This window comes from Dreissena polymorpha, chromosome 9 (genome assembly GCF_020536995.1).
Source record: "Dreissena polymorpha isolate Duluth1 chromosome 9, UMN_Dpol_1.0, whole genome shotgun sequence".
NCBI classification, from domain to species: Eukaryota; Metazoa; Mollusca; class Bivalvia; order Myida; family Dreissenidae; genus Dreissena; species Dreissena polymorpha.
Genome location: NC_068363.1, coordinates 30,461,323 through 30,489,004, shown reverse-complemented (window position 1 = coordinate 30,489,004; position 27,682 = coordinate 30,461,323). Strand labels below are relative to the sequence as shown.

The following is a 27,682-nucleotide window of genomic DNA, read 5'->3' as shown; positions in this document are numbered from 1 at the left end:
TATGTAGCATTGTCCCAGAATTATCTATATCAAACTCTAATTTTTATTTAGCAATAACAAACAAAAGCAAAATACAACTATAGTATTGAAAATCATATTATCTTAAAGCCCTACGGTATATACTAATATAAACATCTTAAAAAATGCATTGTACTTGAATGTAAATGAACCCAAATAAAATAAGTTGATCCCGATACATACTTTTGGATATTGCTAGACGCTCATTTAATACTAATGTTAATATTGTTCAAAATACAACAATGTATACAATAAATTTAAACAGACAAAAACATGGTGGTCTATGAAATATTCCCAAATGTAACAAAATATTTCATTTTAATCTATAACAAATTCATACAGGGAACTATATATATATTATTACAGATTTCAATAAGACATAATATCATTTATAAATATTAAATACACAGGATCAAATAAATGATGACAATTATGCATTTAAGGGGTGCTTCATTAAAAAAAATTGTATTTTCCGCTCTACACTGCACTGCATAAAATTGAAACTTTCCTGTTCACTATCGAAAAATGCTATCTTAAAATATGTTGATTATTAAATTATTAAAATGAAGCAAGTAATAATACAAACTGGTGAAATTCAGCAGAATTGCTATATCAAAGTTAAAACAACAAAACGTTATCAAATTTTGATAATATAAAAAATATAATTTGTTTTGTATATTCAAACATATCAACACAATCTAAATGGTATTGTAAGCTATATTGAAATAAGAATTATACAAAATATTTATGACATTAAAGCAAAACTTTTAAGAATTATAATTACCAGTAGAAATTCACGTGTAAGTAATAAAATATGGTTTATTGGTCCATATGTTGTGAATTGAGTGTTTTACTATTACAAGGAACACACAATCTACTTAAAAACAAAAGTGGCATTCACTATTTTCCACATTTCCAAGAATGGTACACCTAATGTGAAATCAGCAGTACATCAAACCATAAAATAACATCAACATCTCAAAACTTCACGTACCATTACATGTTGAACAAATTTGCTAAATAAATTGTTAACATTTGACCAAGAGAAAATGGAAAAAATGGAAGCCAATAATAAACTAATAAGACAAAATTAACCAGCGATTGAACCTTTTTGTGTTTTAATATCAGAAATATTCTCTTGGTCAAGTAGTTTAAATGGCGATTTTCACAGCAATAACATAATGAAAAGTGTGGAATATTTTCACTATTTACTGTTTGAAGAATTGCATCACCAATTTGATATTAGTGATGTCTGTCACGTAACCATAGTAGCATGTGTAATATTCTAATCTTTTACAAAACATCAGTCAGTCAGTGCAAATTTAATGACCTCTGGTCCGATCTTCAGGTCTCCAGTGTCAAGGTCATGGCCCGTGTAGAACTGGGCCCACACTGGACAGTGGTCACTCACGACTCCGCCCCACGTCCAGCCCTTGGGGATCCAGGGACTGGACAGGCCCTCTCTCACGACGTCACATTGACCTGTACAGAGGAATAAAATATATTACCATAAAACCGTCTAAAACAACATTATCGTATACTTCTGATAATCATTTGCGCAGAATTTAAACCGGAAATGAACAAACATTAACAAATTATCTCCATATGTTAAGCTTTTCAACAATTAGTTTGCATATTTACTGTTGGATTGTTTGCGGAAATAATGTCATCAAAATAATTAATCTCCATGGTTTGACAATGATACATTTATGTTCATTTGAGAATCAGGAACAAGAACTTATTGATAAACATTTTCATTGATAAACATACTTAATTCAATCGATATTATTTACCTATAAATCAATGGTAAGCAAAGTTTAAATAAGCAAATTCATTGAATTGATATCCCCCGCCAATATGCTTCTGGACACAAAAGTAATATATCTGACACTCAAAAAAGCATTTTTTCAAGATGAAAAGGGCCATAACTCCATTATTAACAGATGGTGTACAATACCATTTGCATGCATCATCCTCTTATCCATATACATACTCATTCAATGAAATCCGCCAAAGCACTTCCAAGATATGGCTCCGGACAGACGGACGGACGGACAACATCAAAACATATCCCTCCGCCTATGGCGGGGGATAATAAACATCAACTGATGGAAATCTTCAACGCAAATCTTTTACAATACACAAAGCTTTGGATCAGCAAAATCAAACACAATATAACAACAATAACAAGCACATTTGTTGAATTGATATCCCCCGCCAAGATACATTTTGAGATGGACGGACAGACGGACGGATGGACAGAGAGACTAATGAACAACGCCACTTCTATATCCCTCCACCTTTGGCGGGGGATAGAATAATTCTTACCAGTGAACACTTGTTTTGTCTGTTTGGATATCCAGATGTTATCGTATGTCTTGCTGCCTTTTTTGTTGGCGTCGCTTATGTTTGTGAAGACACCGTCGGCAATACAATTATGATAGCCTAGATTTCGAAGATCATCAAAATCTAAATAAACAAAAACATCATTCTTTTAATATTAGACACCGTATATGAAACATATCTAATTGAATTTTTGAATGCACATAGTTTTTAACAGATTTCAAACTTAATTCAGAACAACTTTTAGTATAGTGACGTACTTCAAGAATAAGAGGTTATTATAAACAATCTTTGGAATAGCCTCCCTTATATGTTATAACTGTTGCCAGATTATTTTGCATAAAGCTAGCAACTCTACTTTATGAAAAACACTGTAGCTACAGAAAAACAATACATCATGGAAAAGGGAGAAGATAGACCTCCTGGAAACCGCCAGGCCGAAGAACATCATCTCCACCAGGACCAACACCACCATCCATACATGTACCAGACTGGGGAGACAGCACAAGTTGGAGGAGATATAAGAAAGTTAAACTGTCATAAAATCAGCGAATAATGATGGATTAATTCTGGGCAGAAGCGATTGACTTCCAGCAAGTTACTGCTGCACTTGGGACATAAGCAGGAGGATGCAGCACACACCCTGGCAGAAGCCCTGATGCTGTAAAAGTCAGAGAGTATGTACCCATCAAGCGATGAGTAGATGTTGATTCGGACCATCTTCTCCTTGTGACTCAATTGAAACTGAAGCAAAAGAAGAGTTAGACAGGGGAGTCAAGCCAACACCAGCTTTACAACACCACTATGCAAAAAAGACAACTAGATAAAAAAAGAAAAGTTTATGGTCACTCTATCCAACAATTTCCAGATCTTTAAGGAGCTGCTTGAAGAAGAGAACAGCAAAAGTGGCAGCAAGTGAAAGAAGCAGTGCCTTAAAGATGCCAACAAGTACTGGCTCCAAAGATGTACCATAGTTGTACACCCAAATGGCTACCAGCAAAAACACTACATAACATTGAAACAAAGAAGAAAAAGAAACTAGGGCCAACACTACATAACATTGAAACAAAGAAGAAAAAGAAACTAGGGCCAACACTACATATCATTGAAACAAAGAAGAAAAAGAAACTAGGGCCAACACTACATATCATTGAAACACAGAAGAAAAAGAAACTAGGGCCAACACTACATAACATTGAAACAAAGAAGAAAAAGAAACTAGGGCCAACACTACATATCATTGAAACAAAGAAGAAAAAGAAACTAGGGCCAACACTACATAACATTGAAACAAAGAAAAAAAAGAAACTAGGGCCAACACTACATATCATTGAAACAAAGAAGAAAAAGAAACTAGGGCCAACACTACGTAACATTGAAACAAAGAAGAAAAAGAAACTAGGGCTAACACTACATAACATTGAAACATTGAAGAAAAAGAAACTAGGGCCAACACTACATAACATTGAAACATTGAAGAAAAAGAAACTAGGGCCAACACAACATAACATTGAAACAAAGAAGAAAAAGAAACTAGGGCCAACACTACATAACATTGAAACATTGAAGAAAAAGAAACTAGGGCCAACTGCAGCGGAACAAGAGCAGGCAAAGCAAAAGCACAAGAAGAGCACATACACAAAAAGAATGTCAAGCAACGCATATGAGAAGCCAATCAGATCTACCTAAAGACGCTCGTAAAGGAAGCATTACAGAAAAGAAAGCATGCAACAAAAAAAACAAGGGCCTGTACTCTATCACCAAGAGAATAGCATGTAAATATTTCAAATCAGAGACGCCAGTAATGGACACGATATGAGGAGTGATAGCAGACAACGAAGTGCAGAAGAAGAGATGGATCGAGCCATTCCAGGAGCAGGACCTGACAGCCAATAACTCTAACGGCTTACATCTAGACCAGTGTGGAGTTACTCGACACACTCTTCAGAATGATATCATATCATAACTGACAGTGACCTTGACCTATGACCTTGTGACCCCAATTTAAATAGGGGTAATATACTGTCCAAGGCCAATGCACACAGGAAGTATCAAGCCAATCAGTCGATTCGTTTAGGAGTTATTGATGGGAAATGAATTTTACACTTAGTGTGATAGTGACCTTTACCTTTAACCTCGTGACTCCAATTTCAATATGGGTCATCTACTGTCAAAGGCCAATGCACGTATGAAGTATCAAGCCAATCGGTCCATTCATTGACGAGTTATTGATCGGAAACGAACTGGTCTCTCGACAGACAAACCGACTGACATCCAGCAAAACAATATAAGTGTGATAGTGACCTTGATCTTTAACCTAGTGACCCCAATTTCAATAGGGGTCATCTACTGTCAAAGGCCAATGCACATGTGAAGTATAAAGCCAACCTGTCCATTTATTGACGAGTTATTGATCGGAAATGAACGGGACCTCCAACAGACAGACCGACCACATCCAGAAAACAATATAACCCTTCTTCTTTGAAGGGGGCACATCATATTATTTATTAATTTTCTTTAGTTCCATAATAAAAATCAAGAAACTAACCTTTGGTATCTGGAGACAGGTTAAAGTCACCAAGCAGCATACTATCATTTTCCCCTGCAATGACAGAAGGAAATTTAAATATTGTAGTTGTATGAATATTTACAAGTTATATTTGTCAGGCCAGCTAGCTAGGTTGGTAGAGAACAGGACAACTAACCCGAGGATCGACAGTGTGTTTCCCGGCCCGCTCACATAACTTGTGTTGGAACTAGTCTTTAAATCCTTTAAACTGCCATTCTTTCCTTCCGGAGCTTCAAGTAAGGTAGCTGTCAGTTAATGGCTAAATTGTGTGCACTTAGTACTGATAAAGCAGCAAATCCATGAAATGCAAATTAAAGGATATGTTTATGTAGTAATATGGAATCGAGTATTCAACGTATAATCTGTGCAACTGTTATTGTTTGTTAAGCATTAATTTTAGGCTGATTTTAGTGGAATATAAATATTCAACAGACGTTGTTTATATATGAAACAAGGGCTGTTTGTAAAACATGCATGTCCCCCATATGGGCCGTCAGTTGTAGTGGCAGCCATTGTGTGAATACGTTTTTTTGTCACTGTGAACTTGACCTTTGACCTAGTGACCTGAAAATCAATAGGGGTCATCTGCCAGTTATGACCAATTTACCTATGAAGTTTCATGATCCTAAGCCTAATTATTCTTGAGTTATCATCAGGAAACTCACTGTGAACTTGACCTTTGACCTAGTGACCTGAAAATTAATAGGGGTCATCTGCCAGTCATGATCAATGTACCTATGAAGATTCATGATCCTAACCGTAAGCATTCTTGAGTTATCATCCAGAAACCATTTTACTATTTCGAGCCACTGTGACCTTGACCTATGACCTAGTGACCTGAAAGTAAATAGGAGTCATCTGCCAGTCATTATCAATCTACCTTTGAAGTTTCATGATCCTAGACGTAAGAATTCTTGAGTTATCATCCGGAAACCATTTTACTGTTTTGAGTCACTGTGACCTTGACCTTTGACCTAGTGACCTGAAAATCAATAGGGGTCATCTGCCAGTCATGATCAATGTACCTATGAAGATTCATGCTCCTAGACGTAAGCATTCTTGAGTTATCATCGGCAAACCATTTTACTGTTTCGAGTCACTGTGACCTTGACCTTTGATCTAGTGACCTGAAAATCAATAGGGATCATCTGCCAGTCATGATCAATTTACCTATGAAGTTTCATGATCCTAAGCGTAAGCATTCTTGATTTATCATCCGGAAACTATTTTATTGTTTCGAGTCACTGTGACCTTGACTTTTCACCTAGTGACCTGAAAATCAATAGAGTCATTTGCCAGTCATGATCAATGTACCTATGAAGTTTCATGATCCTAGGCTTAAGCATTCTTGAGTTATCATCCGGAAACCATTTTACAATTTTAAGTCACTGTGACCTTAACCTTTGACCTAGTGGCCTGAAAATCAATAGGGGTCATCTGCTGGTCATTATAAATGTACCTATGAAGTTTCGTAATCCTAGGCATAACTATTCTTGAGTTATCATCCAGAAACCATCTGGTGGTCGGACCGACCGACCGACGGACCGACCGACATGTGCAAAACAATATACCCCCTCTTCTTCGAAGGGGGGCATAAAAAGAAGAGGCAGATTTCAGAAAGTTGGATGTGGGATGTAGTAATTGTTGAGGAGAGGTAAGGGCAATATGTTTGGTCCAGGTCTATTACTCTGGTGAACTAAATATTGTTTTGCCTCAAACAAAACGCCTCATAAAAATTGCTCTATACCTTGCAGAGCGGTCCTAATGGCCTCTATAAGGTTGGGGATATTGTCAATCACTGCCTGCAGTCGACCGATGTCCTCATTCTCCAGACCGGTTGCCTTCAGATGTACACTTTGCGCAGTCAAAACCGCTGATCTGTTGAATTATTTTATACCATATTATTTTTAGATTTCATTGTAAAAGTTTCTACCATGTAATAACGCAATCAATTTCCAAGGGACCCTGACAAATCATCGTGCCCATAGGATGCAGCAAAATTTAAATCAAAACAGTTCTTTGCCTCAAATAAAAAGTATTTTGTCTTAGAAATACAAATGTAAATAGGTCAGTCATTTTATTGTATCATATCACTTGAATATTTTCAAGTTGAGTCATTTTGTAGATGATTTTGTCATTTAAGAATGTTTGAGTCCTTTTGTAGAAGAAATGGTAATTTTGTAGTGGAGCAAGTCATTCTGTAGTTGACCTTGTAATAATGTAGTTGAGCTAGTAATTATGTAGTTGTGTAGGTAATTTTGTAGCTTAGTGAGAAATTCAGTAGTTGACCTAATAAAAATGTAGTTGAGTTATTAGTAATTTTGTAGTTGCGTAGGTAATTTTGAAGCTAAGTAAGTCATTTTGTAGATGAGCTAGTCATGTTGTAAAATTAGTGAGTCATTGTGTTGTTGAGTAAGACATTGTGTAATGAAGTAAATCATGTTGTGGTTAAGTAAGTAATTTTGTAGCAGAGTTAGTCAATTTTGATTGAGCTATTCATGTTTCACTTGAACTTATGTTTTAGTTCAGAAACAAAATACAGTTGAGAAAGTCATTTTGTAGCATAGTAAGCCTTTAGTTGAGTAAATCAGTTTGCAGTTGACGTAGCAAAGTTGTAGTCAAGCCAGTCATTGTGTAGCTTAGTAAGCCTTTAGTTGAGCAAATCAGTTTGCAGTTGACGTAGCAAAGTTGTAGTCAAGCCAGTCATTGTGTAGCTTAGTAAGCCTTTAGTTGAGTAAATCAGTTTGCAGTTGACATAGCAAAGTTGTAGTCAAGCCAGTCAATTTGTAGCTTAGTAAGCCTTTAGTTGAGTAAATCAGTTTGCAGTTGACGTAGCTACGTTGTGGTCAAGCCAGTCATTTTGTAGTTGAATGTCATTTTGTAAAAGCCAACTTAAGATCTCCCCAGCGTGCGAACGTTCTAACGGTCTCCTCCAAAGACACCAAGAACTGGTTCTATCCAGGAAAAGACTCAAAAGCAATACAACTAAACAAAATAGGTTTAAACTAAAGTAACATGAAACTCTTTGCCCAAAAACAAGTCAACACTTCAAGTAAGCAATAAAAAGATGGTGCATACTTTCATAGAAGACTACACAACCTTGAACGTAGCAATGCAGGGTCGTCTAGTGAAGGGTTTCTGTTTCTTGTCCATAGCCAGGAGGGTAGAGCTTACTAGGGCAACGCCCTGCATTTCATCATACAGGAATCCATTGTACTCCTTACTCTGAGGCGAGAACAAAAAGAACAACAATGAAATATAAATTAAGACAGGTAAAGTACATGTCGATCAGACAAGACCCAAAGTCGCTCATCTGTGATACAAAGGAACTTACTTGTTATGAGCAGACCATGATATCATAAGAACAAATGTTCTGACCAAGTTTCATGAAAATTGAACTTTATAAATGACTTTTAGAGTGTTAATAAGTCTTTACTATAGCCATATATGGAAAACTGCCACTCCCCTGGTGGCCATGTTTTTCAACTGACCGGAACCATTTTCAAACTCTGACGAGATATCATAAGTACAAATGTGTCATGAAGATTGGACTACAAATGTGACTTCTAGAGTGTTAACAAGGTTTTACTATATCCAAATAAGCAAAATTGCCCCACCCACTGGCGGCCATGCGTTTTTAACGAATCGGAACCATTTTAGAACTCAGCCGAAATATCATTAGAACAAATTTTCCAGTTTAGAGTAAAAACAAAGCAAAATGTTGACGAAATACAAAAGGTGTTCACAAAAGCTCACCATGAGTACGATGTGCTCAGGTGAGCTAAACAAGTAATCAATCTTGTAATATTTTTACCTATCAGTGTCAACAATAATGTACAAATTCTTCAGCAAATCCTGCCAATACAAAACTAGCAGATTTTGACAAATGTGTTGTGTTTTAACCTTGCCAATAAAAAAGTAGCAGAATTCGACAATTTTGTGTGTGCTTTATCTTGCATAAACCTATCTATCTCTTAATTATAATCAGAATCATGCATATAAATCTCAAACCGTATTTCCAGTACTTAAAATATACACTAAATATTTCAAGATATTCTTGACACCTGCCCATCCGGTACTACAGATGGGGGGAGGATTGTAAGCAATCTTGTTTTGTTTGCGTATGTTATCCTGGGATAGTTGTTTTACGATTATTAGATACCCACACTTATGCCAGTAACGGACAACAACTGCCTTTTTTAATCAGAGGTAGATGGAAAATGGTTGAAGAAATGATTTTAGGACCAATCGATTCCAAGCACACAGATGATTTGAGTCTTTCTCTTATAAGTTGCTTAATCTGAGAAATTTCTTTGTCTTTCACTTGTTAATGAGTTGCTGAAGCATAGACACAAAACTTGCATTTGAAAAAAAACGCAACATTAAATTAAAAACAAGAGGGCCTGAAATTCCCAACGTCGCTCACCTGACATTCAAAGGAACTGACCTTTTTGTGCAGCCCTTTGATGCCATTTGATTAAATGATCTTACCAACGTTCATGCATAGTGAACACCCTGGCGGTCACGTTTTTCAACAGACCAGAACCATTTTAGCACACATCCATGATATAATTAAAACAAATATGCTGAGGAAGTGTCATGAAGATTGGACGATTAATGTGACTTTAAGAGTGTTAACACGTTTTGACAGTAGCCATAAAGGAAAAAATGGCCGCCCTCTGGTGACCATATTTTTCAATCAACTGCAATAATTTTTCAGCTCATCTAAGATATCGTTACGACAAATCTTCTGACCAAGTTTCATGAAAATCAGACAATAAATGTGGCCAGACTAGCCTCTAGAGTGTAAATAAGGTTTTACTGTAGCCATAAAGCCATAAAAGGAAAAATGCCCCTCTCCCTTATGCCCATGTTTTTCAACCAACGTGAACTATTTTTCAACTCATCTAAGATATCATTAGGACAAATGTTCTGACCAAGTTTCATGATGATCGGACAATAAATGTAGCCTCTAGAGTGTTAACAAGGTTTTGCAATAGCCATATAAGGAAGAAATGCCCCGCCTCCTTTTGGCCATGCTTTGCAACCAACCTGAACCATTTTCAAACTCATACAAGATATCATTATGATGAATCTTCTGAGCAAATTTCATGAAAATCGGGCAATAAATTTGGCCACTAGAGTGTTAACAAGGTTTTTCTTAATTCATATACAGCCATATAAGGAAAAATGCTCCGCCTCCTGGAGGCCATGTTTTTCAAGCAATTACAACCATTTTAAACATTGGCCAATATATTATTAGGACAAATCTTCTGACCAAGTTTCATGATAATCATACAATAAATGTGGCCTCTAGAGTGTTAACAAGGAATTACTATAGCTATGTTATGAACAAGAGATGTTTTTGTCAGAAACACAATGCCCCCTAATGCACCGCTTTTTTTTAACTTTTGACCTTGAATGATGACCTTGACCTTTCACCACTGAAAATGTGCAGCTCTATGAGATACACATACATGCCAAATATCAAGTTGCCATGTTCAATATTTCAAAAGTCATTGAAAAACTTTACTATATTTAAGTTTTAAATTTTCGACCTTTGACCTTGAAGGATGACCTTGACCTTTCACCACTCAAAATGTGCAGCTCCATGAGATACACATACATGTCAAATATCAAGTTGCTATGTTCAAATTTTTTCAAAAGTTATTGCAAAACTTTACTATAATCAATATTTAATTTTTTGACCTTTGACCTTGAAGGATGACCTTGACCTTTCACCAGGCAAAAGGTGAAGCTGCATGAGATGAACATGCATGCCAAATATTAAGTTGTTATGTTCAATATTTCAAAAGTTATTGCAAAACTTTACTGTAAGGTTAAAGTTTTGGGACAGAATGATAGACAGAAAGAAAGACAGACATGCCAAAAACAATATACCCCCTATCTATCGATCAGGGGGCATAAAAATGCCCCGCCCCCATGGAGGCAATGTTTTTCAACCAATCGGCATCATTTCTGAGCTCGTCCAAGATAACATTGGGATGAATCTTCAGACAAATTTTTATGAAGATCGGACAACAAATGTGGCCTCTAGCGTGTTCACAAGGTTTGACTAAAGCCATATTTAGCCATATATTGAAATATACCCCGCCTCTAGAAGCCGTGTTTTTAAACCAAACGTTACCATTTTCGAACTCATCCAATATATCATTGAGACCAATCTTCTGACCGGATTTCATGAAGATTGGGCGATAAATATGCCCTCTAGAGTGTTAACAAGGCAAATGTTGACGCCGCAAAACACACAACGACGGAAAAAAGGCGACCACAAAAGCTAACCATGAGCACATCGTGCTCAGGTGAGCTAAACATGTTCAGATGTTTTGTGTGTACCTAAAAAGCATGCAAAATGAGGAGAAGAAACATGGAGCAAGGCTACGCAATATGCTATTTTACACCATATCTTCTCCAACACTTACCATATCCCCACTTAGCAGCCAAGTGTAGTTGAGTCTCTCCCATATCACTTACCATATCCACCCTTAGCAGCCAAGTGCAGTGGAGTCTCTCCCATATCACTCACCATATCCCCACTTAGCAGACAAGTGCAGTGGAGTCTCTCCCATATCACTCACCATATCCCCACTTAGCAGACAAGTGCAGTGGAGTCTCTCCCATATCACTCACCGTATCCCCACTTAGCAGCCAAGTGCAGTGGAGTCTCTCCTATATCACTCACCATATCCCCACTTAGCAGACAAGTGCAGTGGAGTCTCTCCCATATCACTCACCATATCCCCACTTAGCAGCCAAGTGCAGTGGAGTCTCTTCAATATCACTCACCATATCCCCACTTAGCAGCCAAGTGCAGTGGAGTCTCTCCTTTATCACTTACCGTATCCGCACTTAGCAGCCAAGTGCAGTGGAATCTCTCCTTTATCACTTACCGTATCCCCACTTAGCAGCCAAGTGCAGTGGAGTCTCTCCCATATCATTGCCCGTGTTTACATCAACACGACTCCTTAGGCTGTCCAAGAACAGAATGGCTTTCACACACTGAAATGAACGTAAATGTGGAAAGATTAAAAAAATATTAGCAGCGCTCTGGGAAAACAGGGCTTAATGCATCTGCATTAAGTGTTGTCCCAGTTAAGTGTTGCCCAGTTAAGTGTTGTACCAGTTAAGTGTTGTCCCAGTTAAGTGTTGTCCCAGTTAAGTGTTGTCCCAGTTAAGTGTTGTCCCAGTTAGGTGTTGTCCCAGATGATCCTTTGCAATCTCCGCGTCAATTTGCGTTTTGCTAAGATATTTCCTTTAGAACAATAACATAAAAAGGGATAGCGTCGTTCCTGATTAGCCCGTGCAGACGGCAAAGGCTAATCTGAGACGACACTTCACACACATGCATAACGCCCCATTTATCCAAGAGTGTAAGTCAGAGTCAGACAAGAGTGTTTGCTTATTGTTTATACTAATCTCAATATCACATCTAATATGGGGCTTGTCCTCAGCATTTTGGGTATATGACCCGTGAAATTGGGCATTTTAGAATCAATTTACTTTCAATTGGGAAAATTAGTATTGCTTTATTTTTAACTTTTAAATAATTATTGAAACAAATTGCATGACATATAAAATACTTAACATTAAGATATCAGTACAAAAAGTATTGATGAATTTAGCAATGAACAATATGTTAGTTTATAACCCTGAATAACTACTACATTACGGAACTATGCATCATAAGGTATTTCGACAGATTGAACATTATTTGTTAAATTCCTTTATGTACTTCCTCATGTCCATTTTAGGCACATAAATGCAGTGGAATGTTGCCTTCATTGTCTATGGCTCGCACTTAACCCCCAAAATGAACCAAGAGTAACTAAAAATACAAAAGAGTTATAAGTACAAGCGATGCCTTCACAGGTGTGAAGCCTTTCTAACCCTTTACCACTCAGATACAGTTATAAGTACAAGAGATGCATTCACAGTTGTGAAGCCTATCTAACCCTTTACCACTTAGTTACGTATTTTAACGCATTTGTAGTCATACATATGTATATGTCTTTGTGAAGAAAGTCTCTTCTTAGCAAAAGTCAAGTTTAAGCGGAAAGTGTCATCCCTGATTAGACAGGCTAACCTGGGACGACACTTTACGCACATGCATTAAACCCCTTAATCACAGAGCATCGCCCAAATCATGCTTTCATAGTTTTAGTAAGGCTCTGAGGAAGGGGCTCTAGTCTTCAATAATGTTGAAACAAGAAACCGTCGGAGACAGGTGATGCTCATCAAAGGTTATTTTTGTCAAAATATTGCACTTTATATTCAGATAAAAGGAAACGTCTTGAGGGGCATAACTTTGGACAAAATATACGATGGATGGTTTAGCAACTTAAAAATGTCAAAGGGCCATAACTCTCTAAATAAATCATATAACCAGAACCCACAAATAACATGCGCATTTCCTCAAGGTAGTTAAGCTTCCCATAAAGCTTCATTGAATTCTAGTCAGTAGTTGCACTATATGTACAGTTTAAAGAAAATTCAAAGGGCCATAACTCTGTGAAAAATCATCTGACCATAACCGGCTGATAATATGCATATCTCCTGTTGGTAGTTAGGCTTCCCATAAAGTTTCATTGAATTCCGGTCATTTTGTTGCGGAGAAATAGCCTGGACAAGACTTTCACTATATGTACAGTTAATGGAAAATTTCAAGGGACATAACTCTGTGAAAAATGATCCGACCCGAACCAGCTGATAATATGCACATCTCCTCTCGGTAGTGAAGCTTCCTATAAAGTTTAATTGAATAACGGTCATTAATTGCTGAGAAATAGCCCGGACACAAATTGTGCACGGACGGACGGACACACGGACACAAGGACACAAGGACAAAGCAGCGACTATATGCTCCCCAGGGATAACTTTGGCACATTTTCATTGATGGGAAATACATTTTAGGCGTAGGTTTCATTGAAACCTGGATGAAAATTATATGAATACAAATAATCTGAGAGGGTTTAGCCTAAGATTGGCAACAGCTTCAGAATTAAACAAAACCCTGTTATGCTTTAACATTTACATTTCTAAAAATAAACACACTTCATGAAATTTCTACCTCATTTTAGTTCAAAAATTGACCATTATTTTACAAGCATTTTAGATTGTGTAAACAAACACTTTCAATTTGTTGCCTTATTTTTTTTTTAATATATCTAACAATTAATTACAGCTGGACTACACAATTATTTAACTGTAATATAATGCTTTATCCTTATTAAGTCTGTCAGTAAAAAAATGCTTGAATTTGCAAATGAAACTTAGAACAATTTTGTGATTCTCGTAAGTTAGTTAGGTAGGCCCATACACAATAAAGGCTTTTGAATGAAACCTCATAAAGTATAAAACAAATCTACATCGAGGAAAACTGGGCTTTATACATGTGTATAATATCTTCCCAGATTAATCTGTACAGTCTGCATCAAATAATCAGGGACGACACTTTCCGCTTTTATTGATTTTTCTTAAAAAAGGAAGGCTCCCCTGAACCAAACTCTAGTCTATGTGGTAAGTGTTGTCCCAGATTAGCCTGTGCAGACCTGTGGTAAGTGTTGTCCCAGATTAGCCTGTGCAGACCTGTGGTAAGTGATGTCCCAGATTAGCCTGTGCAGACCTGTGGTGAGTGTTGTCCCAGATTAGCCTGTGCAGACTGCACAGGTCCATCTTAGATGGCATTTGACGCACTTGCATTAAGTCTGGTTTGCCTAGAACGTGGATAAAACACACACATTTTACTCACAATGATGTTTTGATGTCCCTTCAATGCCGCCATATGCAGTGGAGTGCGACCCAGGACATCGGAAGCATCGGCAAGGCAACCGTTCTTGAATAAAATATCTATTAGTCCTGTCTGGACATATAGTGCGGCCAAATGAAGAGCTGACAAGAAAAAGAGCAGAGCTCCAGATAAGGTTTTGTGAAATTCTTAAATTACTATCAGATTTTCAAAAAGAATTATTAACTCTGAAATTTTATTCTTAACGTTACTCCTAAGTTTTGGAAAATAATTATTATTTTTTCTAAATGACCTAAAAATAAATAAAAATGTTAATTTTCATGCAAAAACAATCAAAATAAACATACTAGCAACTTTATTTATACGAGTTCAACAGATCCTTTTCAGTATTATACAAATTTATTTTTCCAATAACTACAGATGCCCAAACTGTGCTTAGATTACATGCCTTAGATGAATTTTTACATATTTCACATTTAAAACGGGTCTCTCCTTCAATCTTTTCACTGATTAGCCACTGGACTTGTCCCTTCCACTCATTTAATGTTGTTTTTTTGTGTTTAAGTGTGGACCAGTTGTGTCGCGTTTTTGTTTAGCTTTTCCGACTGTGTCGGCAACTGAACATACAACATCGTATAAGATCTTTTCTATAATGTCTTTCTAAACTTTTAACTTCGGCTCACTTTGCGTAGAATATGTTGAAAGCGTGTTTTTGGACGCTTTGCAGATTTTTAGGACGCTCTCTGGGCGCCGCCAATGTTTTTGACAGATAGACTGTATACGCCGCTTTTATTTGAAAAACATGCGCTTTGTTAAACAAACCCGATAACCATTCTATATACGAACTCAATAAAAATCGATATGAACCGATGTAAAAATAATATTCGTAACTTGATTTTGTAATTCTTAATGGTACGACAAGATTTTAAAATAAATACGTTACGGACTTGAAAATAATTCGTAATTACGAAAATACGACCCTTATCTGGAGCTCTGAAGAGATTTGTTTAACACAAGAGTCACCTGGACATATAGCGCGGCCAAATGGAGAGCTGGAAAGAAAAAGAGATTTGTTTAACACAAGAGTCACCTGGACATATAGTGCAGCCAAATGGAGAGCTGACAAGAAAATAAGATTTGTTTAACACAAGAGACACACTCTGTGAATACCAGGCTTTATTAGTGCAAATGGTAATCCCATATTAGCATGTGAAGTCTACACAGGCTAATCAAGAACAATACTTTCCGCTTTCATGGAATGTTTCAGAAGATATTATTGAGATAAATGTTCTCACCAATTAATTTGCCTGAACTTCGAGCTTCCATTGTGTTTACATAGTGAATGTCGATGACTGACGGTAGACATAGATATAAAACAATATATAAAAAAAAACAGATTTATTTTATGATTGAAATTTTTGACAACACTCAACTAAATTCATCTTATTCTGCGACCTTTGTAAAAATAAAATGCTTCATGTACGTCAAATTTGCAAACCTGTCAACATAATCATGCATTCCATTTAATATACATTGATGATGATGTTGATAATTATGACAAGGTTTAATGATGAAGATGTTGATGATAAATTTAATAGTAAATGATCACCTCCAACTCACATTATTAACATAATAATTGAGCCCATATCACGGTCCACAAATCTGAGCAATATTTAAATTTGCCCTCCACAACTCGAGATGGTTGCAGTTAAATTTGTTAAATCCATATAAGGATTCCTGGTATGTGATTCGTTCACATCTAATTTTGAGATACACATTTAAATTTCATAAATAATATAAAAAAATGTTATATTTCACATAAATATATTTAAATAACATGTTTGATGTATTAATTGAACGTACAATATTCATTGAAAGTACAATACAGAACAAGAGCACTGCATAACGGGTGCCAAAGCTCGGCTGCGGGTGCAGTTTTGAATTAATTGAAGCTTGTAAGAATTTTTTTTAAAAGGTCACAGTGACCTTGACCTTTAACCTAGTGACCCAACAATGGGTGTGGCATGTAGAACTCATCAAGGTGCATCATCATATGAAGTTTCAAAGTTGTAGGTGTAAGCATTGTCATTTTAGAGGCAAAGGTAAATTTTTAGCACGACGCGGATAGCGGACGCCCGACGGCGGACGACGAGCTGCCTATGACAATACCTCGGGTTTCCGAAAACAGCCAAGCTAATAACAAACTTCACTTATATTGGTACTAACCAGTTTGGAATAGGAGAGTGTATTATTAGGTAGATTAACAGGAAGAAGGTCATCTGTCGCCATCATTAAACATAAGAGTGATAAGAACCACTATGTACACAATGTATTCAAACATATTACCAGAATATTTTCAATGTTGATCAATATTAAACAAAAAACTTTTGTAGAATAAATAGTAAACAGTAAATTTAGAATAACTTGTGTAAACCGGTAAAAAATAATTAAAACAAAAACAAACCATGGATGTTCCAAAATACAATTTCTATAAAGACTTCGGTATTCAAGGAAAATCTTATGTTTCAAGAATTTTGAAAGCAAACTACTACAGCCGTATAAGTGGTAAAATTGATACAGTAAATGGAAAACTCAAAAATCTCCAACTAATATCTGTATACATGTCTCAAGAAAAATAAAGATCACATCCATTAAAGTTTGAAAAGGGAATGAATTTTAGGCATTCATTACAAAACATAACACTTTTTTTTCTTATATGTTTTATGCACATTTTCAATTTCCAGTGGATTTATTTAAAATATCAATAAGCAGTTTGCCTTATAGCCTCGAATAGTATACACAATCAACAGACACTTGTAAAGACCATAAATAGTGACAAGTTTGCTCATTAATTTTTGCAAAAAGCTGGCAATGTTAAAATTTATTTTATGCTTTCTGTTGGTTTATAGAGATATATCAGTGAATTAAAACTGATAAGTCACTGTTTCAAACAGTGAAAATTATCGATAATTTTAATTGCTTTACTGGAAATACTTTTTAGATATGTTTGGTTTCCATATTTTGACCCAAAATTTTACCAAGGGCGGCTACTCTCTGTTGAATGTGTATAATAACATACGGATTAGCTACCCTCTAGCTAACATGCAATGTAATCGGGGCGCCAAACAAGGAAATAGATTGTCCAGATTGGCAAAAATACAAAAATAATCACTTCTAAGCATTAATTAAAAAGAAAATGTGTTGGATTTCATGGAATATCTACATGTATTTAAATTGACTTGTGATCATAAAAAAAAAGTATTTTTTCCCTTGTGGCTGCAAGTTTCACTTGTGTATTAAAATAGATATTCCACCAAATCCAATAAATATCCTCCATCTCTCTTACTGTCGTCACTTTTTGCAGCTTCCACAGGCCTCGTACGAAGCGTCACGACATGTTTGAGGCACTGTAGACGCTCGAGAGGCGTACTGAAGTCGTTCAGCTTGGACAGCTCTTTCCGCGAGCCCGGCAAATTCTCCTCATACTCTGCGCGCACATGCAGATTCTCTAAACGGGTGTCCACCAAGTTACGGTTCTTCTTGTTCAGATTTGAGTCGTATCTCTTCATGCAGTTGGTGATGGTAGCAAACAGGTGCTTGTGGACCACGTTCATTAGGTAGTTCTAAAAATTTAAAAGGAAATTCACAATTAATTGTTTTATAGAACTTATAAGTTAAATAAGGGAGCATAACTAAACATAGAATAAACAAGAGATGTGTTCGTCAGAAACACAATGCCCCTTATTGCGCCGCTTAGAAATACAAAATAAAAAATTATTGACCTTTGACCTTGAAGGATGACCTTGACCTCGAACTTCCACCACTCAAAATGTGCAGCTTCATGAGAACAGCGCTTTGAATTTTATTTTTTTTACCTTTGACCTTGAAGGATGACCTTGAACTTGAACTTACACCACTCACAATGTGCAGCTTTATGAGAACGCCGCTTTGAATTATTATTTTTTTACCTTTGACCTTGAAGGATGACCTTGACCTTCTACCACTCAAAATGTTCAGCTCCATGAGATACACATGCATGCCAAATATCAAGTTGCTATCTTCAATAGTGAAAAACAGAGCTCCAGATAAAATTTTGGTCTAATTCTTATTAACTCCCTATTTTAAAACTTAATTCTTATTTTACGTCTATTTATAAAATTAATTCTTAACAATATATTAAAAAATAATTGTTTATTCATTGTTTTTGACACATCAACAAATTGAGTCATTACGCAAAAGCTTATAAATTCATCAATTATTGACGAAACCATGCTTTGGGTATTTGAATCTAATTGAAAGAATGCATGCAGCGTGGACTTTTGACACTGAAATGGCTTTTTTGCCTTCCACGCTTCGGTCGGCCATTTTGATTTTTTATGTAAAACGTTCACTGACACTTCGGCTTAGGTCATAACAGCCTTTTGGTCGCCGTTAAAGTCATATCAAAAACTATATTTAATATTTAATTTTAATGACATTTTGAATAGGTATACAGTATATGACTTGTGTATAAAAATAACGATAAGGGTAATTAAAAAGGTACAATAAACAGTAATGACTCGTCTGCAATACTAGGAGAACAGAATCGAAACCGTTTGGCCTTTCGAACGTTCTTAGGTGTTGCTCTTCCTCACAGCAAAAGCTTGAGTGACGTTGACTTAAAGTTGTAGTTTTAATTGAGCGCCTAGACGAGTCAGAACCGGGATGAAATGTTTACCGTATATAATTTGCTACTGGAAGTTTTACGCTCGTTCGAAAATTTTGAATTCGTCTTTTATTTTTTCAATGCGTAACTTTTAAATCTAAATCATTATTTAAGAAATTAAGTTCGTTTTAACACCTCAACGCATGTTATCTGGAGCACTGGTGAAAAAGTTATGGCCAATGTTAAGGTTGTTGGACAGACGGACAGACACAATATATTAGACATTTGACCTTGAAGGATGACCTTCACCTTCACCTTTTACCACTCAAAATGTGCAACTCCGTGAGATGCATATGCATGCCAAATATCAAGTTGCTATCTTCAATATTGAAAAAGTAATGGCCAATGTTAAAGTTTTCGGACGGACAGACGCCATATATTTGACCTTGAAGGATGACCTTGACCTTTAACCACTCAAAATGTGCAGCTCCATGTGATACACATGCATGCCAAATATCAAGTTGCTATCTGAAGCGACATAGAAGTTATGAGCATTTTTCGAAACATAAACGCAAAACCTAAATGCAAAGTGTGACGGAATGACAGACAGACATCGGTCCGATCACTATATGCCCGCCTTTGGGGGCATACAAATAATTTCAATTCATTACAAAAGCTCACCATGAACACTGCATGTGCAGGTGAGCTAAAAGACATCAAGAACTGCTAATTCCCATATTTAAAAAAGCTACAGTACAGGCAACGTGTACTTTGACAAACGCTACTCGTCGCAGTGTTCATTTTACGGTGTTCGCTTACCAAACGACCCCCGCGATGGGTGTTCAAATAAAATATTTGCGGGGGCCGTTTTCCATAAGGTGGACTACGCGAATCACTGCGGACCCATAATATCTACCGCAGTGTTCATCGTTAGCTAGAAATAAATTATTGAACATTAACATAGGTCGGTACCAATTTGCAGAAAGAATCTACCGTGCGTTTGAATGTTATAGGTGTCGTTTGGTGTCTAAAAAATTAACAACGATTACGAACAATCACAATCGATTACCGCATACATGCAAAAATTCCCGTCTCTGTCCATTACCCAATAATCCCGAGATTTCCGATTTCATGCAAATTCTGGTCAATGTTGACAATAAAAGTGTGATAGAAATGCAAAAATCACAACCGTTCGCCATATCTCTAAACTATCAAATGAATTTCTGCATATGTTTCTATTTAAAGATTTGATGAAATAAGCGCCCAATCAGAACAGGTGTATTTTAACATTCGTAAATCACCTGACGCCAAGTGTACGCGTTCTGTAGAGTTCATGTTCTGTTACAAATTGTAGCCACAAATAAATACATGTATATATGCCCATGATATTTTCATTTTCTTTGTTCTAAACCATAAAAAGCGCGCGAAAATTGGCGTGGGTGTATTTATTTTTGACACAAAATCTTCGTAGCGCAGACAACATTGGGATCTTTTAATTTCAATTTAAAGTTTTGTAGTGAATTTCTTCTCAAGTACCAGGGTAGCTCGCGAATGATTTGGAATTGACATTTCATCTGAATAAAATAAAAATCAAACACGCTGTAACACGCTATATTTAGATTTCATGCAACATGCACAAGTCATTTTCTGGAAATCGGGAAAATGAAACCCAATTTTGTGAAAACAAAAAGGGCAATTGCATTGATTAATACCATAAAAGTTAATGGTATTGATCATCTCAACACTTAGTTTTAGTTTCCGACTTAACGTACTGCCCGAGTTTAAGTACACATAAAAAATGTGCACATAATATCTACATGTACATGAAGTATATGATTTTATTTTGTACATGTACATTTAAAACGTGTGAATGACCCTCGCAGAAAGGTGTTTACGGTGGCTGCGCAGCATCGCGGTGATCACGGGTGTTCCTGTTAACGATAGCGTGCAATCGCCGCAATTTCGGGTGTTCGCCAAACACCGCGGTCAGTAGCGTGTCCGCCCCCTGCGAAATGTCACCCATCGGGAAAATTGAACACCGCGGACACGTGTTTTTGTCAAAGTACACATTGCCTGTACTGTAACATATACATAGGATCTTAGACAAATTGTCACTCCATACCACATTTTATTATACAAGATCAGGAATTTTGTTAAAAGGCCAACCATTTGCAAGCTTACTAACACATTTCCTAGAGAAGTTTTATATGAAATAGGAACAAGTGTCAGATCTTCTAAATCACATGCTTTTAAATTAACATTTAAGTAACTTTCTGATAAAAAGGAAAAATGTTTTCACTACGTTCTGTGAAACAAAAAGTAGCAGATGAAGATGCCATGTTTCAGAACTTAACCAAACCTTAACTGGACTTTATAAAAGCCCAATATTTGTCTCACAAATGAGTTCTAAAAAAGAAAAGTTTAAATCTGTATGCAGTTCTTGATATTCACAATAGTCTAACTGATCTGGGCATGCAGGTCTTGATATTCACAATAGTCTAACTGATCTGGGCAATCTAAAACAAAATTAGATGCAGCTTGCTGTTGTAAAGATGATGCTATAGTCTTATTAACAAAAACAAAAAAATGAAACAAAATAAAACATCCGGAAAATTCAATTCATGTAAAATGGTTCCGGCAACAAAGAAAAAAGTTCAGTAACTTGTTGTTTTTATTACCAGCAGACTGTCCGTCAGGACTAACTGCATGGCTCTCGTCACCTGACCAGACATCAAATCCTGAAGTAGAAGAAAAAAAAACAGGGTTTTACAGGGGTGTGATTGAGGCAAAGTCAGAGGGGAGGAAAATTCTGTTGACTGATTTTGACTACACGAATGGCGTGCATAACGCAATGACAAACATAAAAACAGACATTAAAATAAACAACTTTTTGAACTTCATAACAATATTTCTTTATAAAAACCTGTTAAACTTCACATTAATCATACTGAGGATGCAAAGTAAACAGTTAAGTAAGTATTTATTGTGATCAATAGCAGCAGTTTTTCAATGCATTGAATGACAGTTAATAGACTAAATATAAACAAACACACTTGAGTGTTCTTCTGGTGTTAATGATGTATTAACTGAGTTAAATTAATACATTTAATTTGTTTACCTTTTAATATCTTGCATTTCACATCTTCACTCAGTTCAAAGCTATTTCAGTTAACTGAACAGCGTGACAAACATAATAAAGCAGAATATGCATATGAATCTGATTATACACAGACCCACAGACATATAAAAATCAAATCATGTTTGTCTATTTCCATGTTCGAACGATACTCTCTAAATTGTTTTACTTCGCGAGTAGACTACACTCCAATTTGCAAACACTGGTTTCCGTGACACAAATTCAGTGGGCACATTTCTTATCAAAATATGTGTTGCTTGTTTCTAAAACGTAGTCTTTTTTTTTGACAAACACATTTCATTATTCCTATCACACTAGGTGATGTCAGTCGTTTATTCGATTGCTATTTGTTATTTCAATAATCTTTATTTTCTCTTCACAACGGCGCCATTTGCAAACAAATCACAGAACACATTTTAAGAACACGATTTTAATTGGAAGATTGGGAAACAACAGCCAATTATATGGCTCGTTTTAAAAATGCTTAGGCAGAATCTACCAGTGTAAAATGCGAAGAGATTTCGCGGGCCGCGGATATTTCGGGCCGCTTATGAAATACGTCCGCGGAATCGGTGGTAGCCCCTCTCCCCCACATTTTTGTAAACGAATTTACGCAAATCTCAGAAGTGACATCCGGGACAACCCGATCCGCGGAAATCCGCGGAAAAATCACACCCCTGTTTTATGATCAATGAACTTGAGAAGTCTAATTTATTGAATGATGACCATGATATTCAATCCTTCAAAACACCTATCTGTTTTATGTGTTTTTGATAGTGAATTTCCTTAGAAAATTGGAACTTCATCTATTCATATTTGGAAATAGCTTAAAAATATGAATCCAGCGATTTCCCTCTCTATTAATATGGTACCAGTAAACAGTACCATTCCCATATCTGATACATGTATTTGAACCTTTTTTGAATCCATATTATGTAATAAACAGGGCTAATTTCCCCCATTGGACCAGATCTCGTGCCATTCCCCAAAAGGTAAGGGGGAAGCTGTTAATACCCGATTGTATTTGTTTTCAAACAGCTTCAAAATATATCCCTTAAAGTTTTTTAATAGTTTCACTGACAGAAGCGACACTTTTTCACTATTGATAATATAGTTTCTGTTTGTAAAGTAACTGTTTTGAGTGTTTTAAAAGTTTAGCAGAAAGCTACATCAAACAAACTCTATTCAAGGGTTGGCTTCACTACGCTTTCTCAAACCCTTCCAAACCAATAGAATTTTACTTAATTTTGTAATTTGTTTACTAACACATATGTCAACTAAAAGAAGACCAATACATTAAAATGATAACAATAAAGTCAAATAAATAACTTGATCCAAAAACAATCTAAAACTGGCCGCTACAAATTGGAGCAATCAGGTCCTATACCACAAGTGCAGGAGTGACAGATCCCGAGAACTTCTGATAGTCTATGCAGAATGTCAGCAACAACTGGTCAAGATTCTCCTTGGTTTTGTCACTTCCTGTATAACAGAGCTCTTTAAAGTAATCTTAACTTTCTGCAAACTATTTAGTTTAGCTTTATTGAATTAACAACCTAAGGTTTATTTAAACGCTTTCGAATACGTTCCTTTCTTGTAAATAACCATAACTTGATTTCTTTTTTGTGGAGATATAAAGAAGCCCCCATAGTGGGAATCAAACCTGTGAACTCCCAGTTTAAATCTTGATTTTAAAACAAGAGCACTGCCTTGCGGGTGCAGACCGCTCATCTATTTTCTTTTAAAAGGTGAAGGGACTCTCAATTTGAATCACAAAGGAGGGAGAGGTGGAGTGAAGAGGGGTGTATAGTGTGGGGGTGTGGAGATTTATTACATTATCTTCCAAAAATGTGAACAAAAAATGCAAAATAAAATCTAAAAAGTTCGGAGGGGGGGGGATTCTTGGGTGCGATGGTTGGACAGTATTTCAAAAATAAAATAATAAAAATAAATATTTGTGTTTTTTAACCGTTTCAAAAAAAATAATTTGGGGGGGGGATGTGGTGGGGGGGGGGGTATAATAGTGTGAGGGTGTGGTGGTCATTTGTGAGATGATCTTAAAAGAAAAAAAAAATAGGGAGGGGAGGGGATTCTTGGGTGCGTTGGTTGAACGGTATTTCAAAAATAAAATAATAAAAATAAATATTTGTATTTTTTAACCGTTAAAAAAAAAATTGGGGGGTGGATGGGTGGGGGGGATATAGTGTGAGGGTGTGGTGGTCATTAGTGAGATGATCTTAAAAAAAAAAAAATAGGGGGCGGGCGGAGGGATTCGGGGGGGGGGGCGGAGGGATTCAGGGGGGGGGCAGGGCACGGGGGATGGTTTGGGTGGAGTCTATTGTGGTATGTCAGGTAAGAGCAGTTTTGTCAAAGTATCAATCAAATCTAATCATAAATAAAGAAGTTACGGCAATTTTAGCATAATTTAATAATTTTACCTTGAGAGTCAAGGTCATTCAAAGGTCAAGGTAAAATTCAACTTGCCAGGAACAGTAACCTCATGATAGCATGAAAGTTTTTGAAGTTTGAAAGCAATAGCCTTGATACTTTATAGGTAAAGTGGATCGAAACACAAAATTTAACCATATATTCAAAGTTACTTAGTCAAAAAAGGGCCATAATTCCGTAAAAATGACAACCAGACTTATGCAACTTGTCCTTTAACTGTCCCCTTATGATAGTTTGCGAGTGTTCCAAGTATGAAAGCAATATCTATGATACGTTAGGGGTAAAGTGGACCAAAACACAAAACTTAACAAAATTTTCAATTTTCTAAGTATAAAGGGCCCATAATTCCGTCCAAATGCCAGTCAGAGTTACATAGCTTTGCCTGCACAGTCCCCTTATGATAGTTAATAAGTGATGCAAGTATGAAAGCAATAGCTTTGATACTGTAGGAATAAAGTGGACCTAAACACAAAACTTAACCAAATTTTCCATTTTCTAAGTATAAAGGGCCCATAATTCCATCCAAATGCCAGTCAGAGATACATAACTTTGCCTGCACAGTCCCCTTATGAAAGTTAATAAATGATGCAAGTATGAAAGCAATAGCTTTGATACTGTAGGAATAAAGTGGACCTAAACACAAAACTGTACCAAATTTTCAATTTTCTAAGTATAAAAAGGGCACATAATTCTGTCAAAATGCCAGTCAGAGTTACATAACTTTGCCTGCACAGTCCACTTATGATAGTAAGTAAGTGTTGCAAGTATGAAAGCAATAGCTTTGATACTTAAGGAATAAAATAAACCTAAACACAAAACTTAACCAAAATTTTCAATTTTCTAAGTATAAAAAGGGCACATAATTCTGTCAAAATGCACGCCAGAGTTATCTATCTTTGCCTGTCCAGTCCCCTCATGATAGTAAGTAAGTGTACCAAGTTTGAATGCAATAGCATTGATACTTTCTGAGAAAAGTGGACCTAAACACAAAACTTAACCAAATTTTCAATTTTCTAAGTATTAAAAGGGCACATAATTCTGTTAAAATGCACGCCAGAGTTATCTAGCTTTGCCTGCCCAGTCCCCTCATGATAGTAAGTAAGTGTACCAAGTTTGAATGCAATAGAATTGATACTTTCTGAGAAAAGTGGACCTAAACGCAAAACTTAACCGGACGCCGACGCCAACACCGACGCCAAGGTGATGACAATAGCTCATAATTTTTTTTCAAAAAATAGATGAGCTAAAAAAATAAGGAAAATACATCTGTCTTTCTTTGTTGTATATACTGTTGAGAAAAGTATGCCTCATTTGCATTTACGCCAGCGCAATGTTCTCTGCACTACATGCATTGATGAAGTCCAGAAAAATGCTATTCAATACTACCAAGAGATGTGTTTGTCAGAAACACAATGTCCCCTATTGCGCCGCTTTGAAGCCATATATTTGACCTATGACCTTGAAGGATGACCTTGACCTTTCACCACTCAAAAAATGCAGCTCCAGGAGATACACATGCATGCCAAATATCAAGTTGCTATCTTCAATCATGCAAAAGTTATTGTAAAACTTTAACCAAGGTTAACGTTTTGGGACACACACAATGAATAAATGAATGAATGACAGACGGACAGACAGACAGGCCAAAAACAATATGCCCTCGATTTTTCGATCCGGGGGCATAACAAAAACTTTGAAATTTTACTTTAAATAACGGGTTGAGTCATTTTGATGACATATTTCACATTGAAAGTTCTATTACTGAAACAAATTGTTGTTTGTAAAATAGTTATGACTGCCCCCTCAAGGTTAAAATGAATGTTCCGATATAAGATGTTTTTGGTAAACATTACATCGTGCATATTTAATTGTATTTTCAGCATGAAAATTTTATATTGAATAATTGTAAGAAAACACATATGAAAATAGTTAAACAGAATTTACATAATTACAACAAGAGATGTGTTTGTCACAAACACAATGCCCACTACTGCGCCGCTTTCAGTTTGATAATGTTTTTTATCTTGACCTTGAAGAATAACCTTGACCTTTACCTTTCACCACTCAAAATGTGCAGCTCCATGAGATACGCATGCATGCCAAATATCAAGCTGCTATGTGAAAGGACATAGAAGTTATGAGCATTTTTCGAAACCTAAATGCGAAACCTAAACGCAAAGTGTGACGGAAGGACAGACGGAAAGACAGATGGACGGACGATCCAATCACTATATGCCCTCCTTGGGGGGCATAAAAAACATATATGATAAACAAATATAAACAGGCTTCAATTCACAACAGACTGAGTTAATTTTAATGAATTTAAAAAGGGCACTTACCTATGACTTGCTGACCCTTGACCGTGTTTCGGAAGACATGCTTACACAACCCCATCATTTGGGTGACAGTCACTTGCAGGTGAAACCCCTCCCCTAAGAGAGATGGCATTTACTTGCCTGAAAAGAGTTAAGACATCCAGTCATCTATATGATCGGTGCTCTGCAAAAACTGGGCTTAATGCACTTGCGGAGTGTCCTCCCACATTAGCCCGTGCCTTTCCCACAGGTTAACCAGGGACAACACAGGCTGCCAAAACTGGATTATTTTATTCGAAGAGACCACCTTTAAACAAACAAGCAAATTCGTTGAATTGATATCCCCCGCCTACATGTATATGCTTCTGGACACAAGGGTATTATATTTGACACTAAAACAAGCATTTTTTCAAGATACAAAGGGCCATAACTCCGTTATTTA

General features: G+C 36.3%; 3 protein-coding genes across 4 annotated transcripts in view; 2 read left to right on the top strand and 1 right to left on the bottom strand.

Moving 5' to 3' along the window:
• Positions 1–27,682, top strand: part of LOC127845106 (uncharacterized) — a 271,505-nt gene that overhangs the window by 10,129 nt on the left and 233,694 nt on the right. The window lies entirely within an intron of this gene.
• LOC127845933 (uncharacterized) overlaps positions 1–27,682 on the top strand; it is a 165,771-nt gene that overhangs the window by 31,591 nt on the left and 106,498 nt on the right. The gene's annotated exons all lie outside the window — the stretch shown is intronic.
• Positions 155–27,556, bottom strand: LOC127845107 (ankyrin repeat domain-containing protein 27-like). Of its 2 annotated transcripts, XM_052375814.1 has the most exons (10): positions 27,265–27,556; positions 23,865–23,959; positions 22,020–22,079; positions 18,043–18,319; positions 14,700–14,839; positions 8,030–8,155; positions 6,678–6,808; positions 5,067–5,160; positions 2,347–2,487; positions 155–1,500 (listed from the first exon to the last, which is right to left on the bottom strand). In XM_052375814.1, exons 1-7 carry the CDS (start codon positions 27,371–27,373, stop codon positions 6,752–6,754), a joined length of 864 nt encoding a protein of 287 aa, XP_052231774.1. In that variant the 5' UTR covers positions 27,374–27,556; the 3' UTR covers positions 155–1,500; positions 2,347–2,487; positions 5,067–5,160; positions 6,678–6,751. The 2 variants fall into 2 exon arrangements, with proteins under 2 accessions (XP_052231774.1, XP_052231776.1); XM_052375816.1 differs by lacking the exons at positions 155–1,500; positions 2,347–2,487; positions 5,067–5,160; positions 6,678–6,808 and adding an exon at positions 11,842–11,950 and having other exon boundaries at positions 8,124–8,155; positions 14,689–14,839.

Bases quoted from the DNA above. Each gene is read 5' to 3' on its own strand.
- LOC127845107 (XM_052375814.1), bottom strand. From the start codon at position 27,373: ATGCCATCTCTCTTAGGGGAGGGGTTTCACCTGCAAGTGACTGTCACC. The intron at 23,960-27,264 runs GTAAGTGCCCTT...TCTGTTATACAG, and splicing joins CAAGGGTCAGCAAGTCATAG to GAAGTGACAAAACCAAGGAG. The intron at 18,320-22,019 runs GTAATAAAAACA...TTAAATTTTTAG, and splicing joins TCCTGACGGACAGTCTGCTG to AACTACCTAATGAACGTGGT.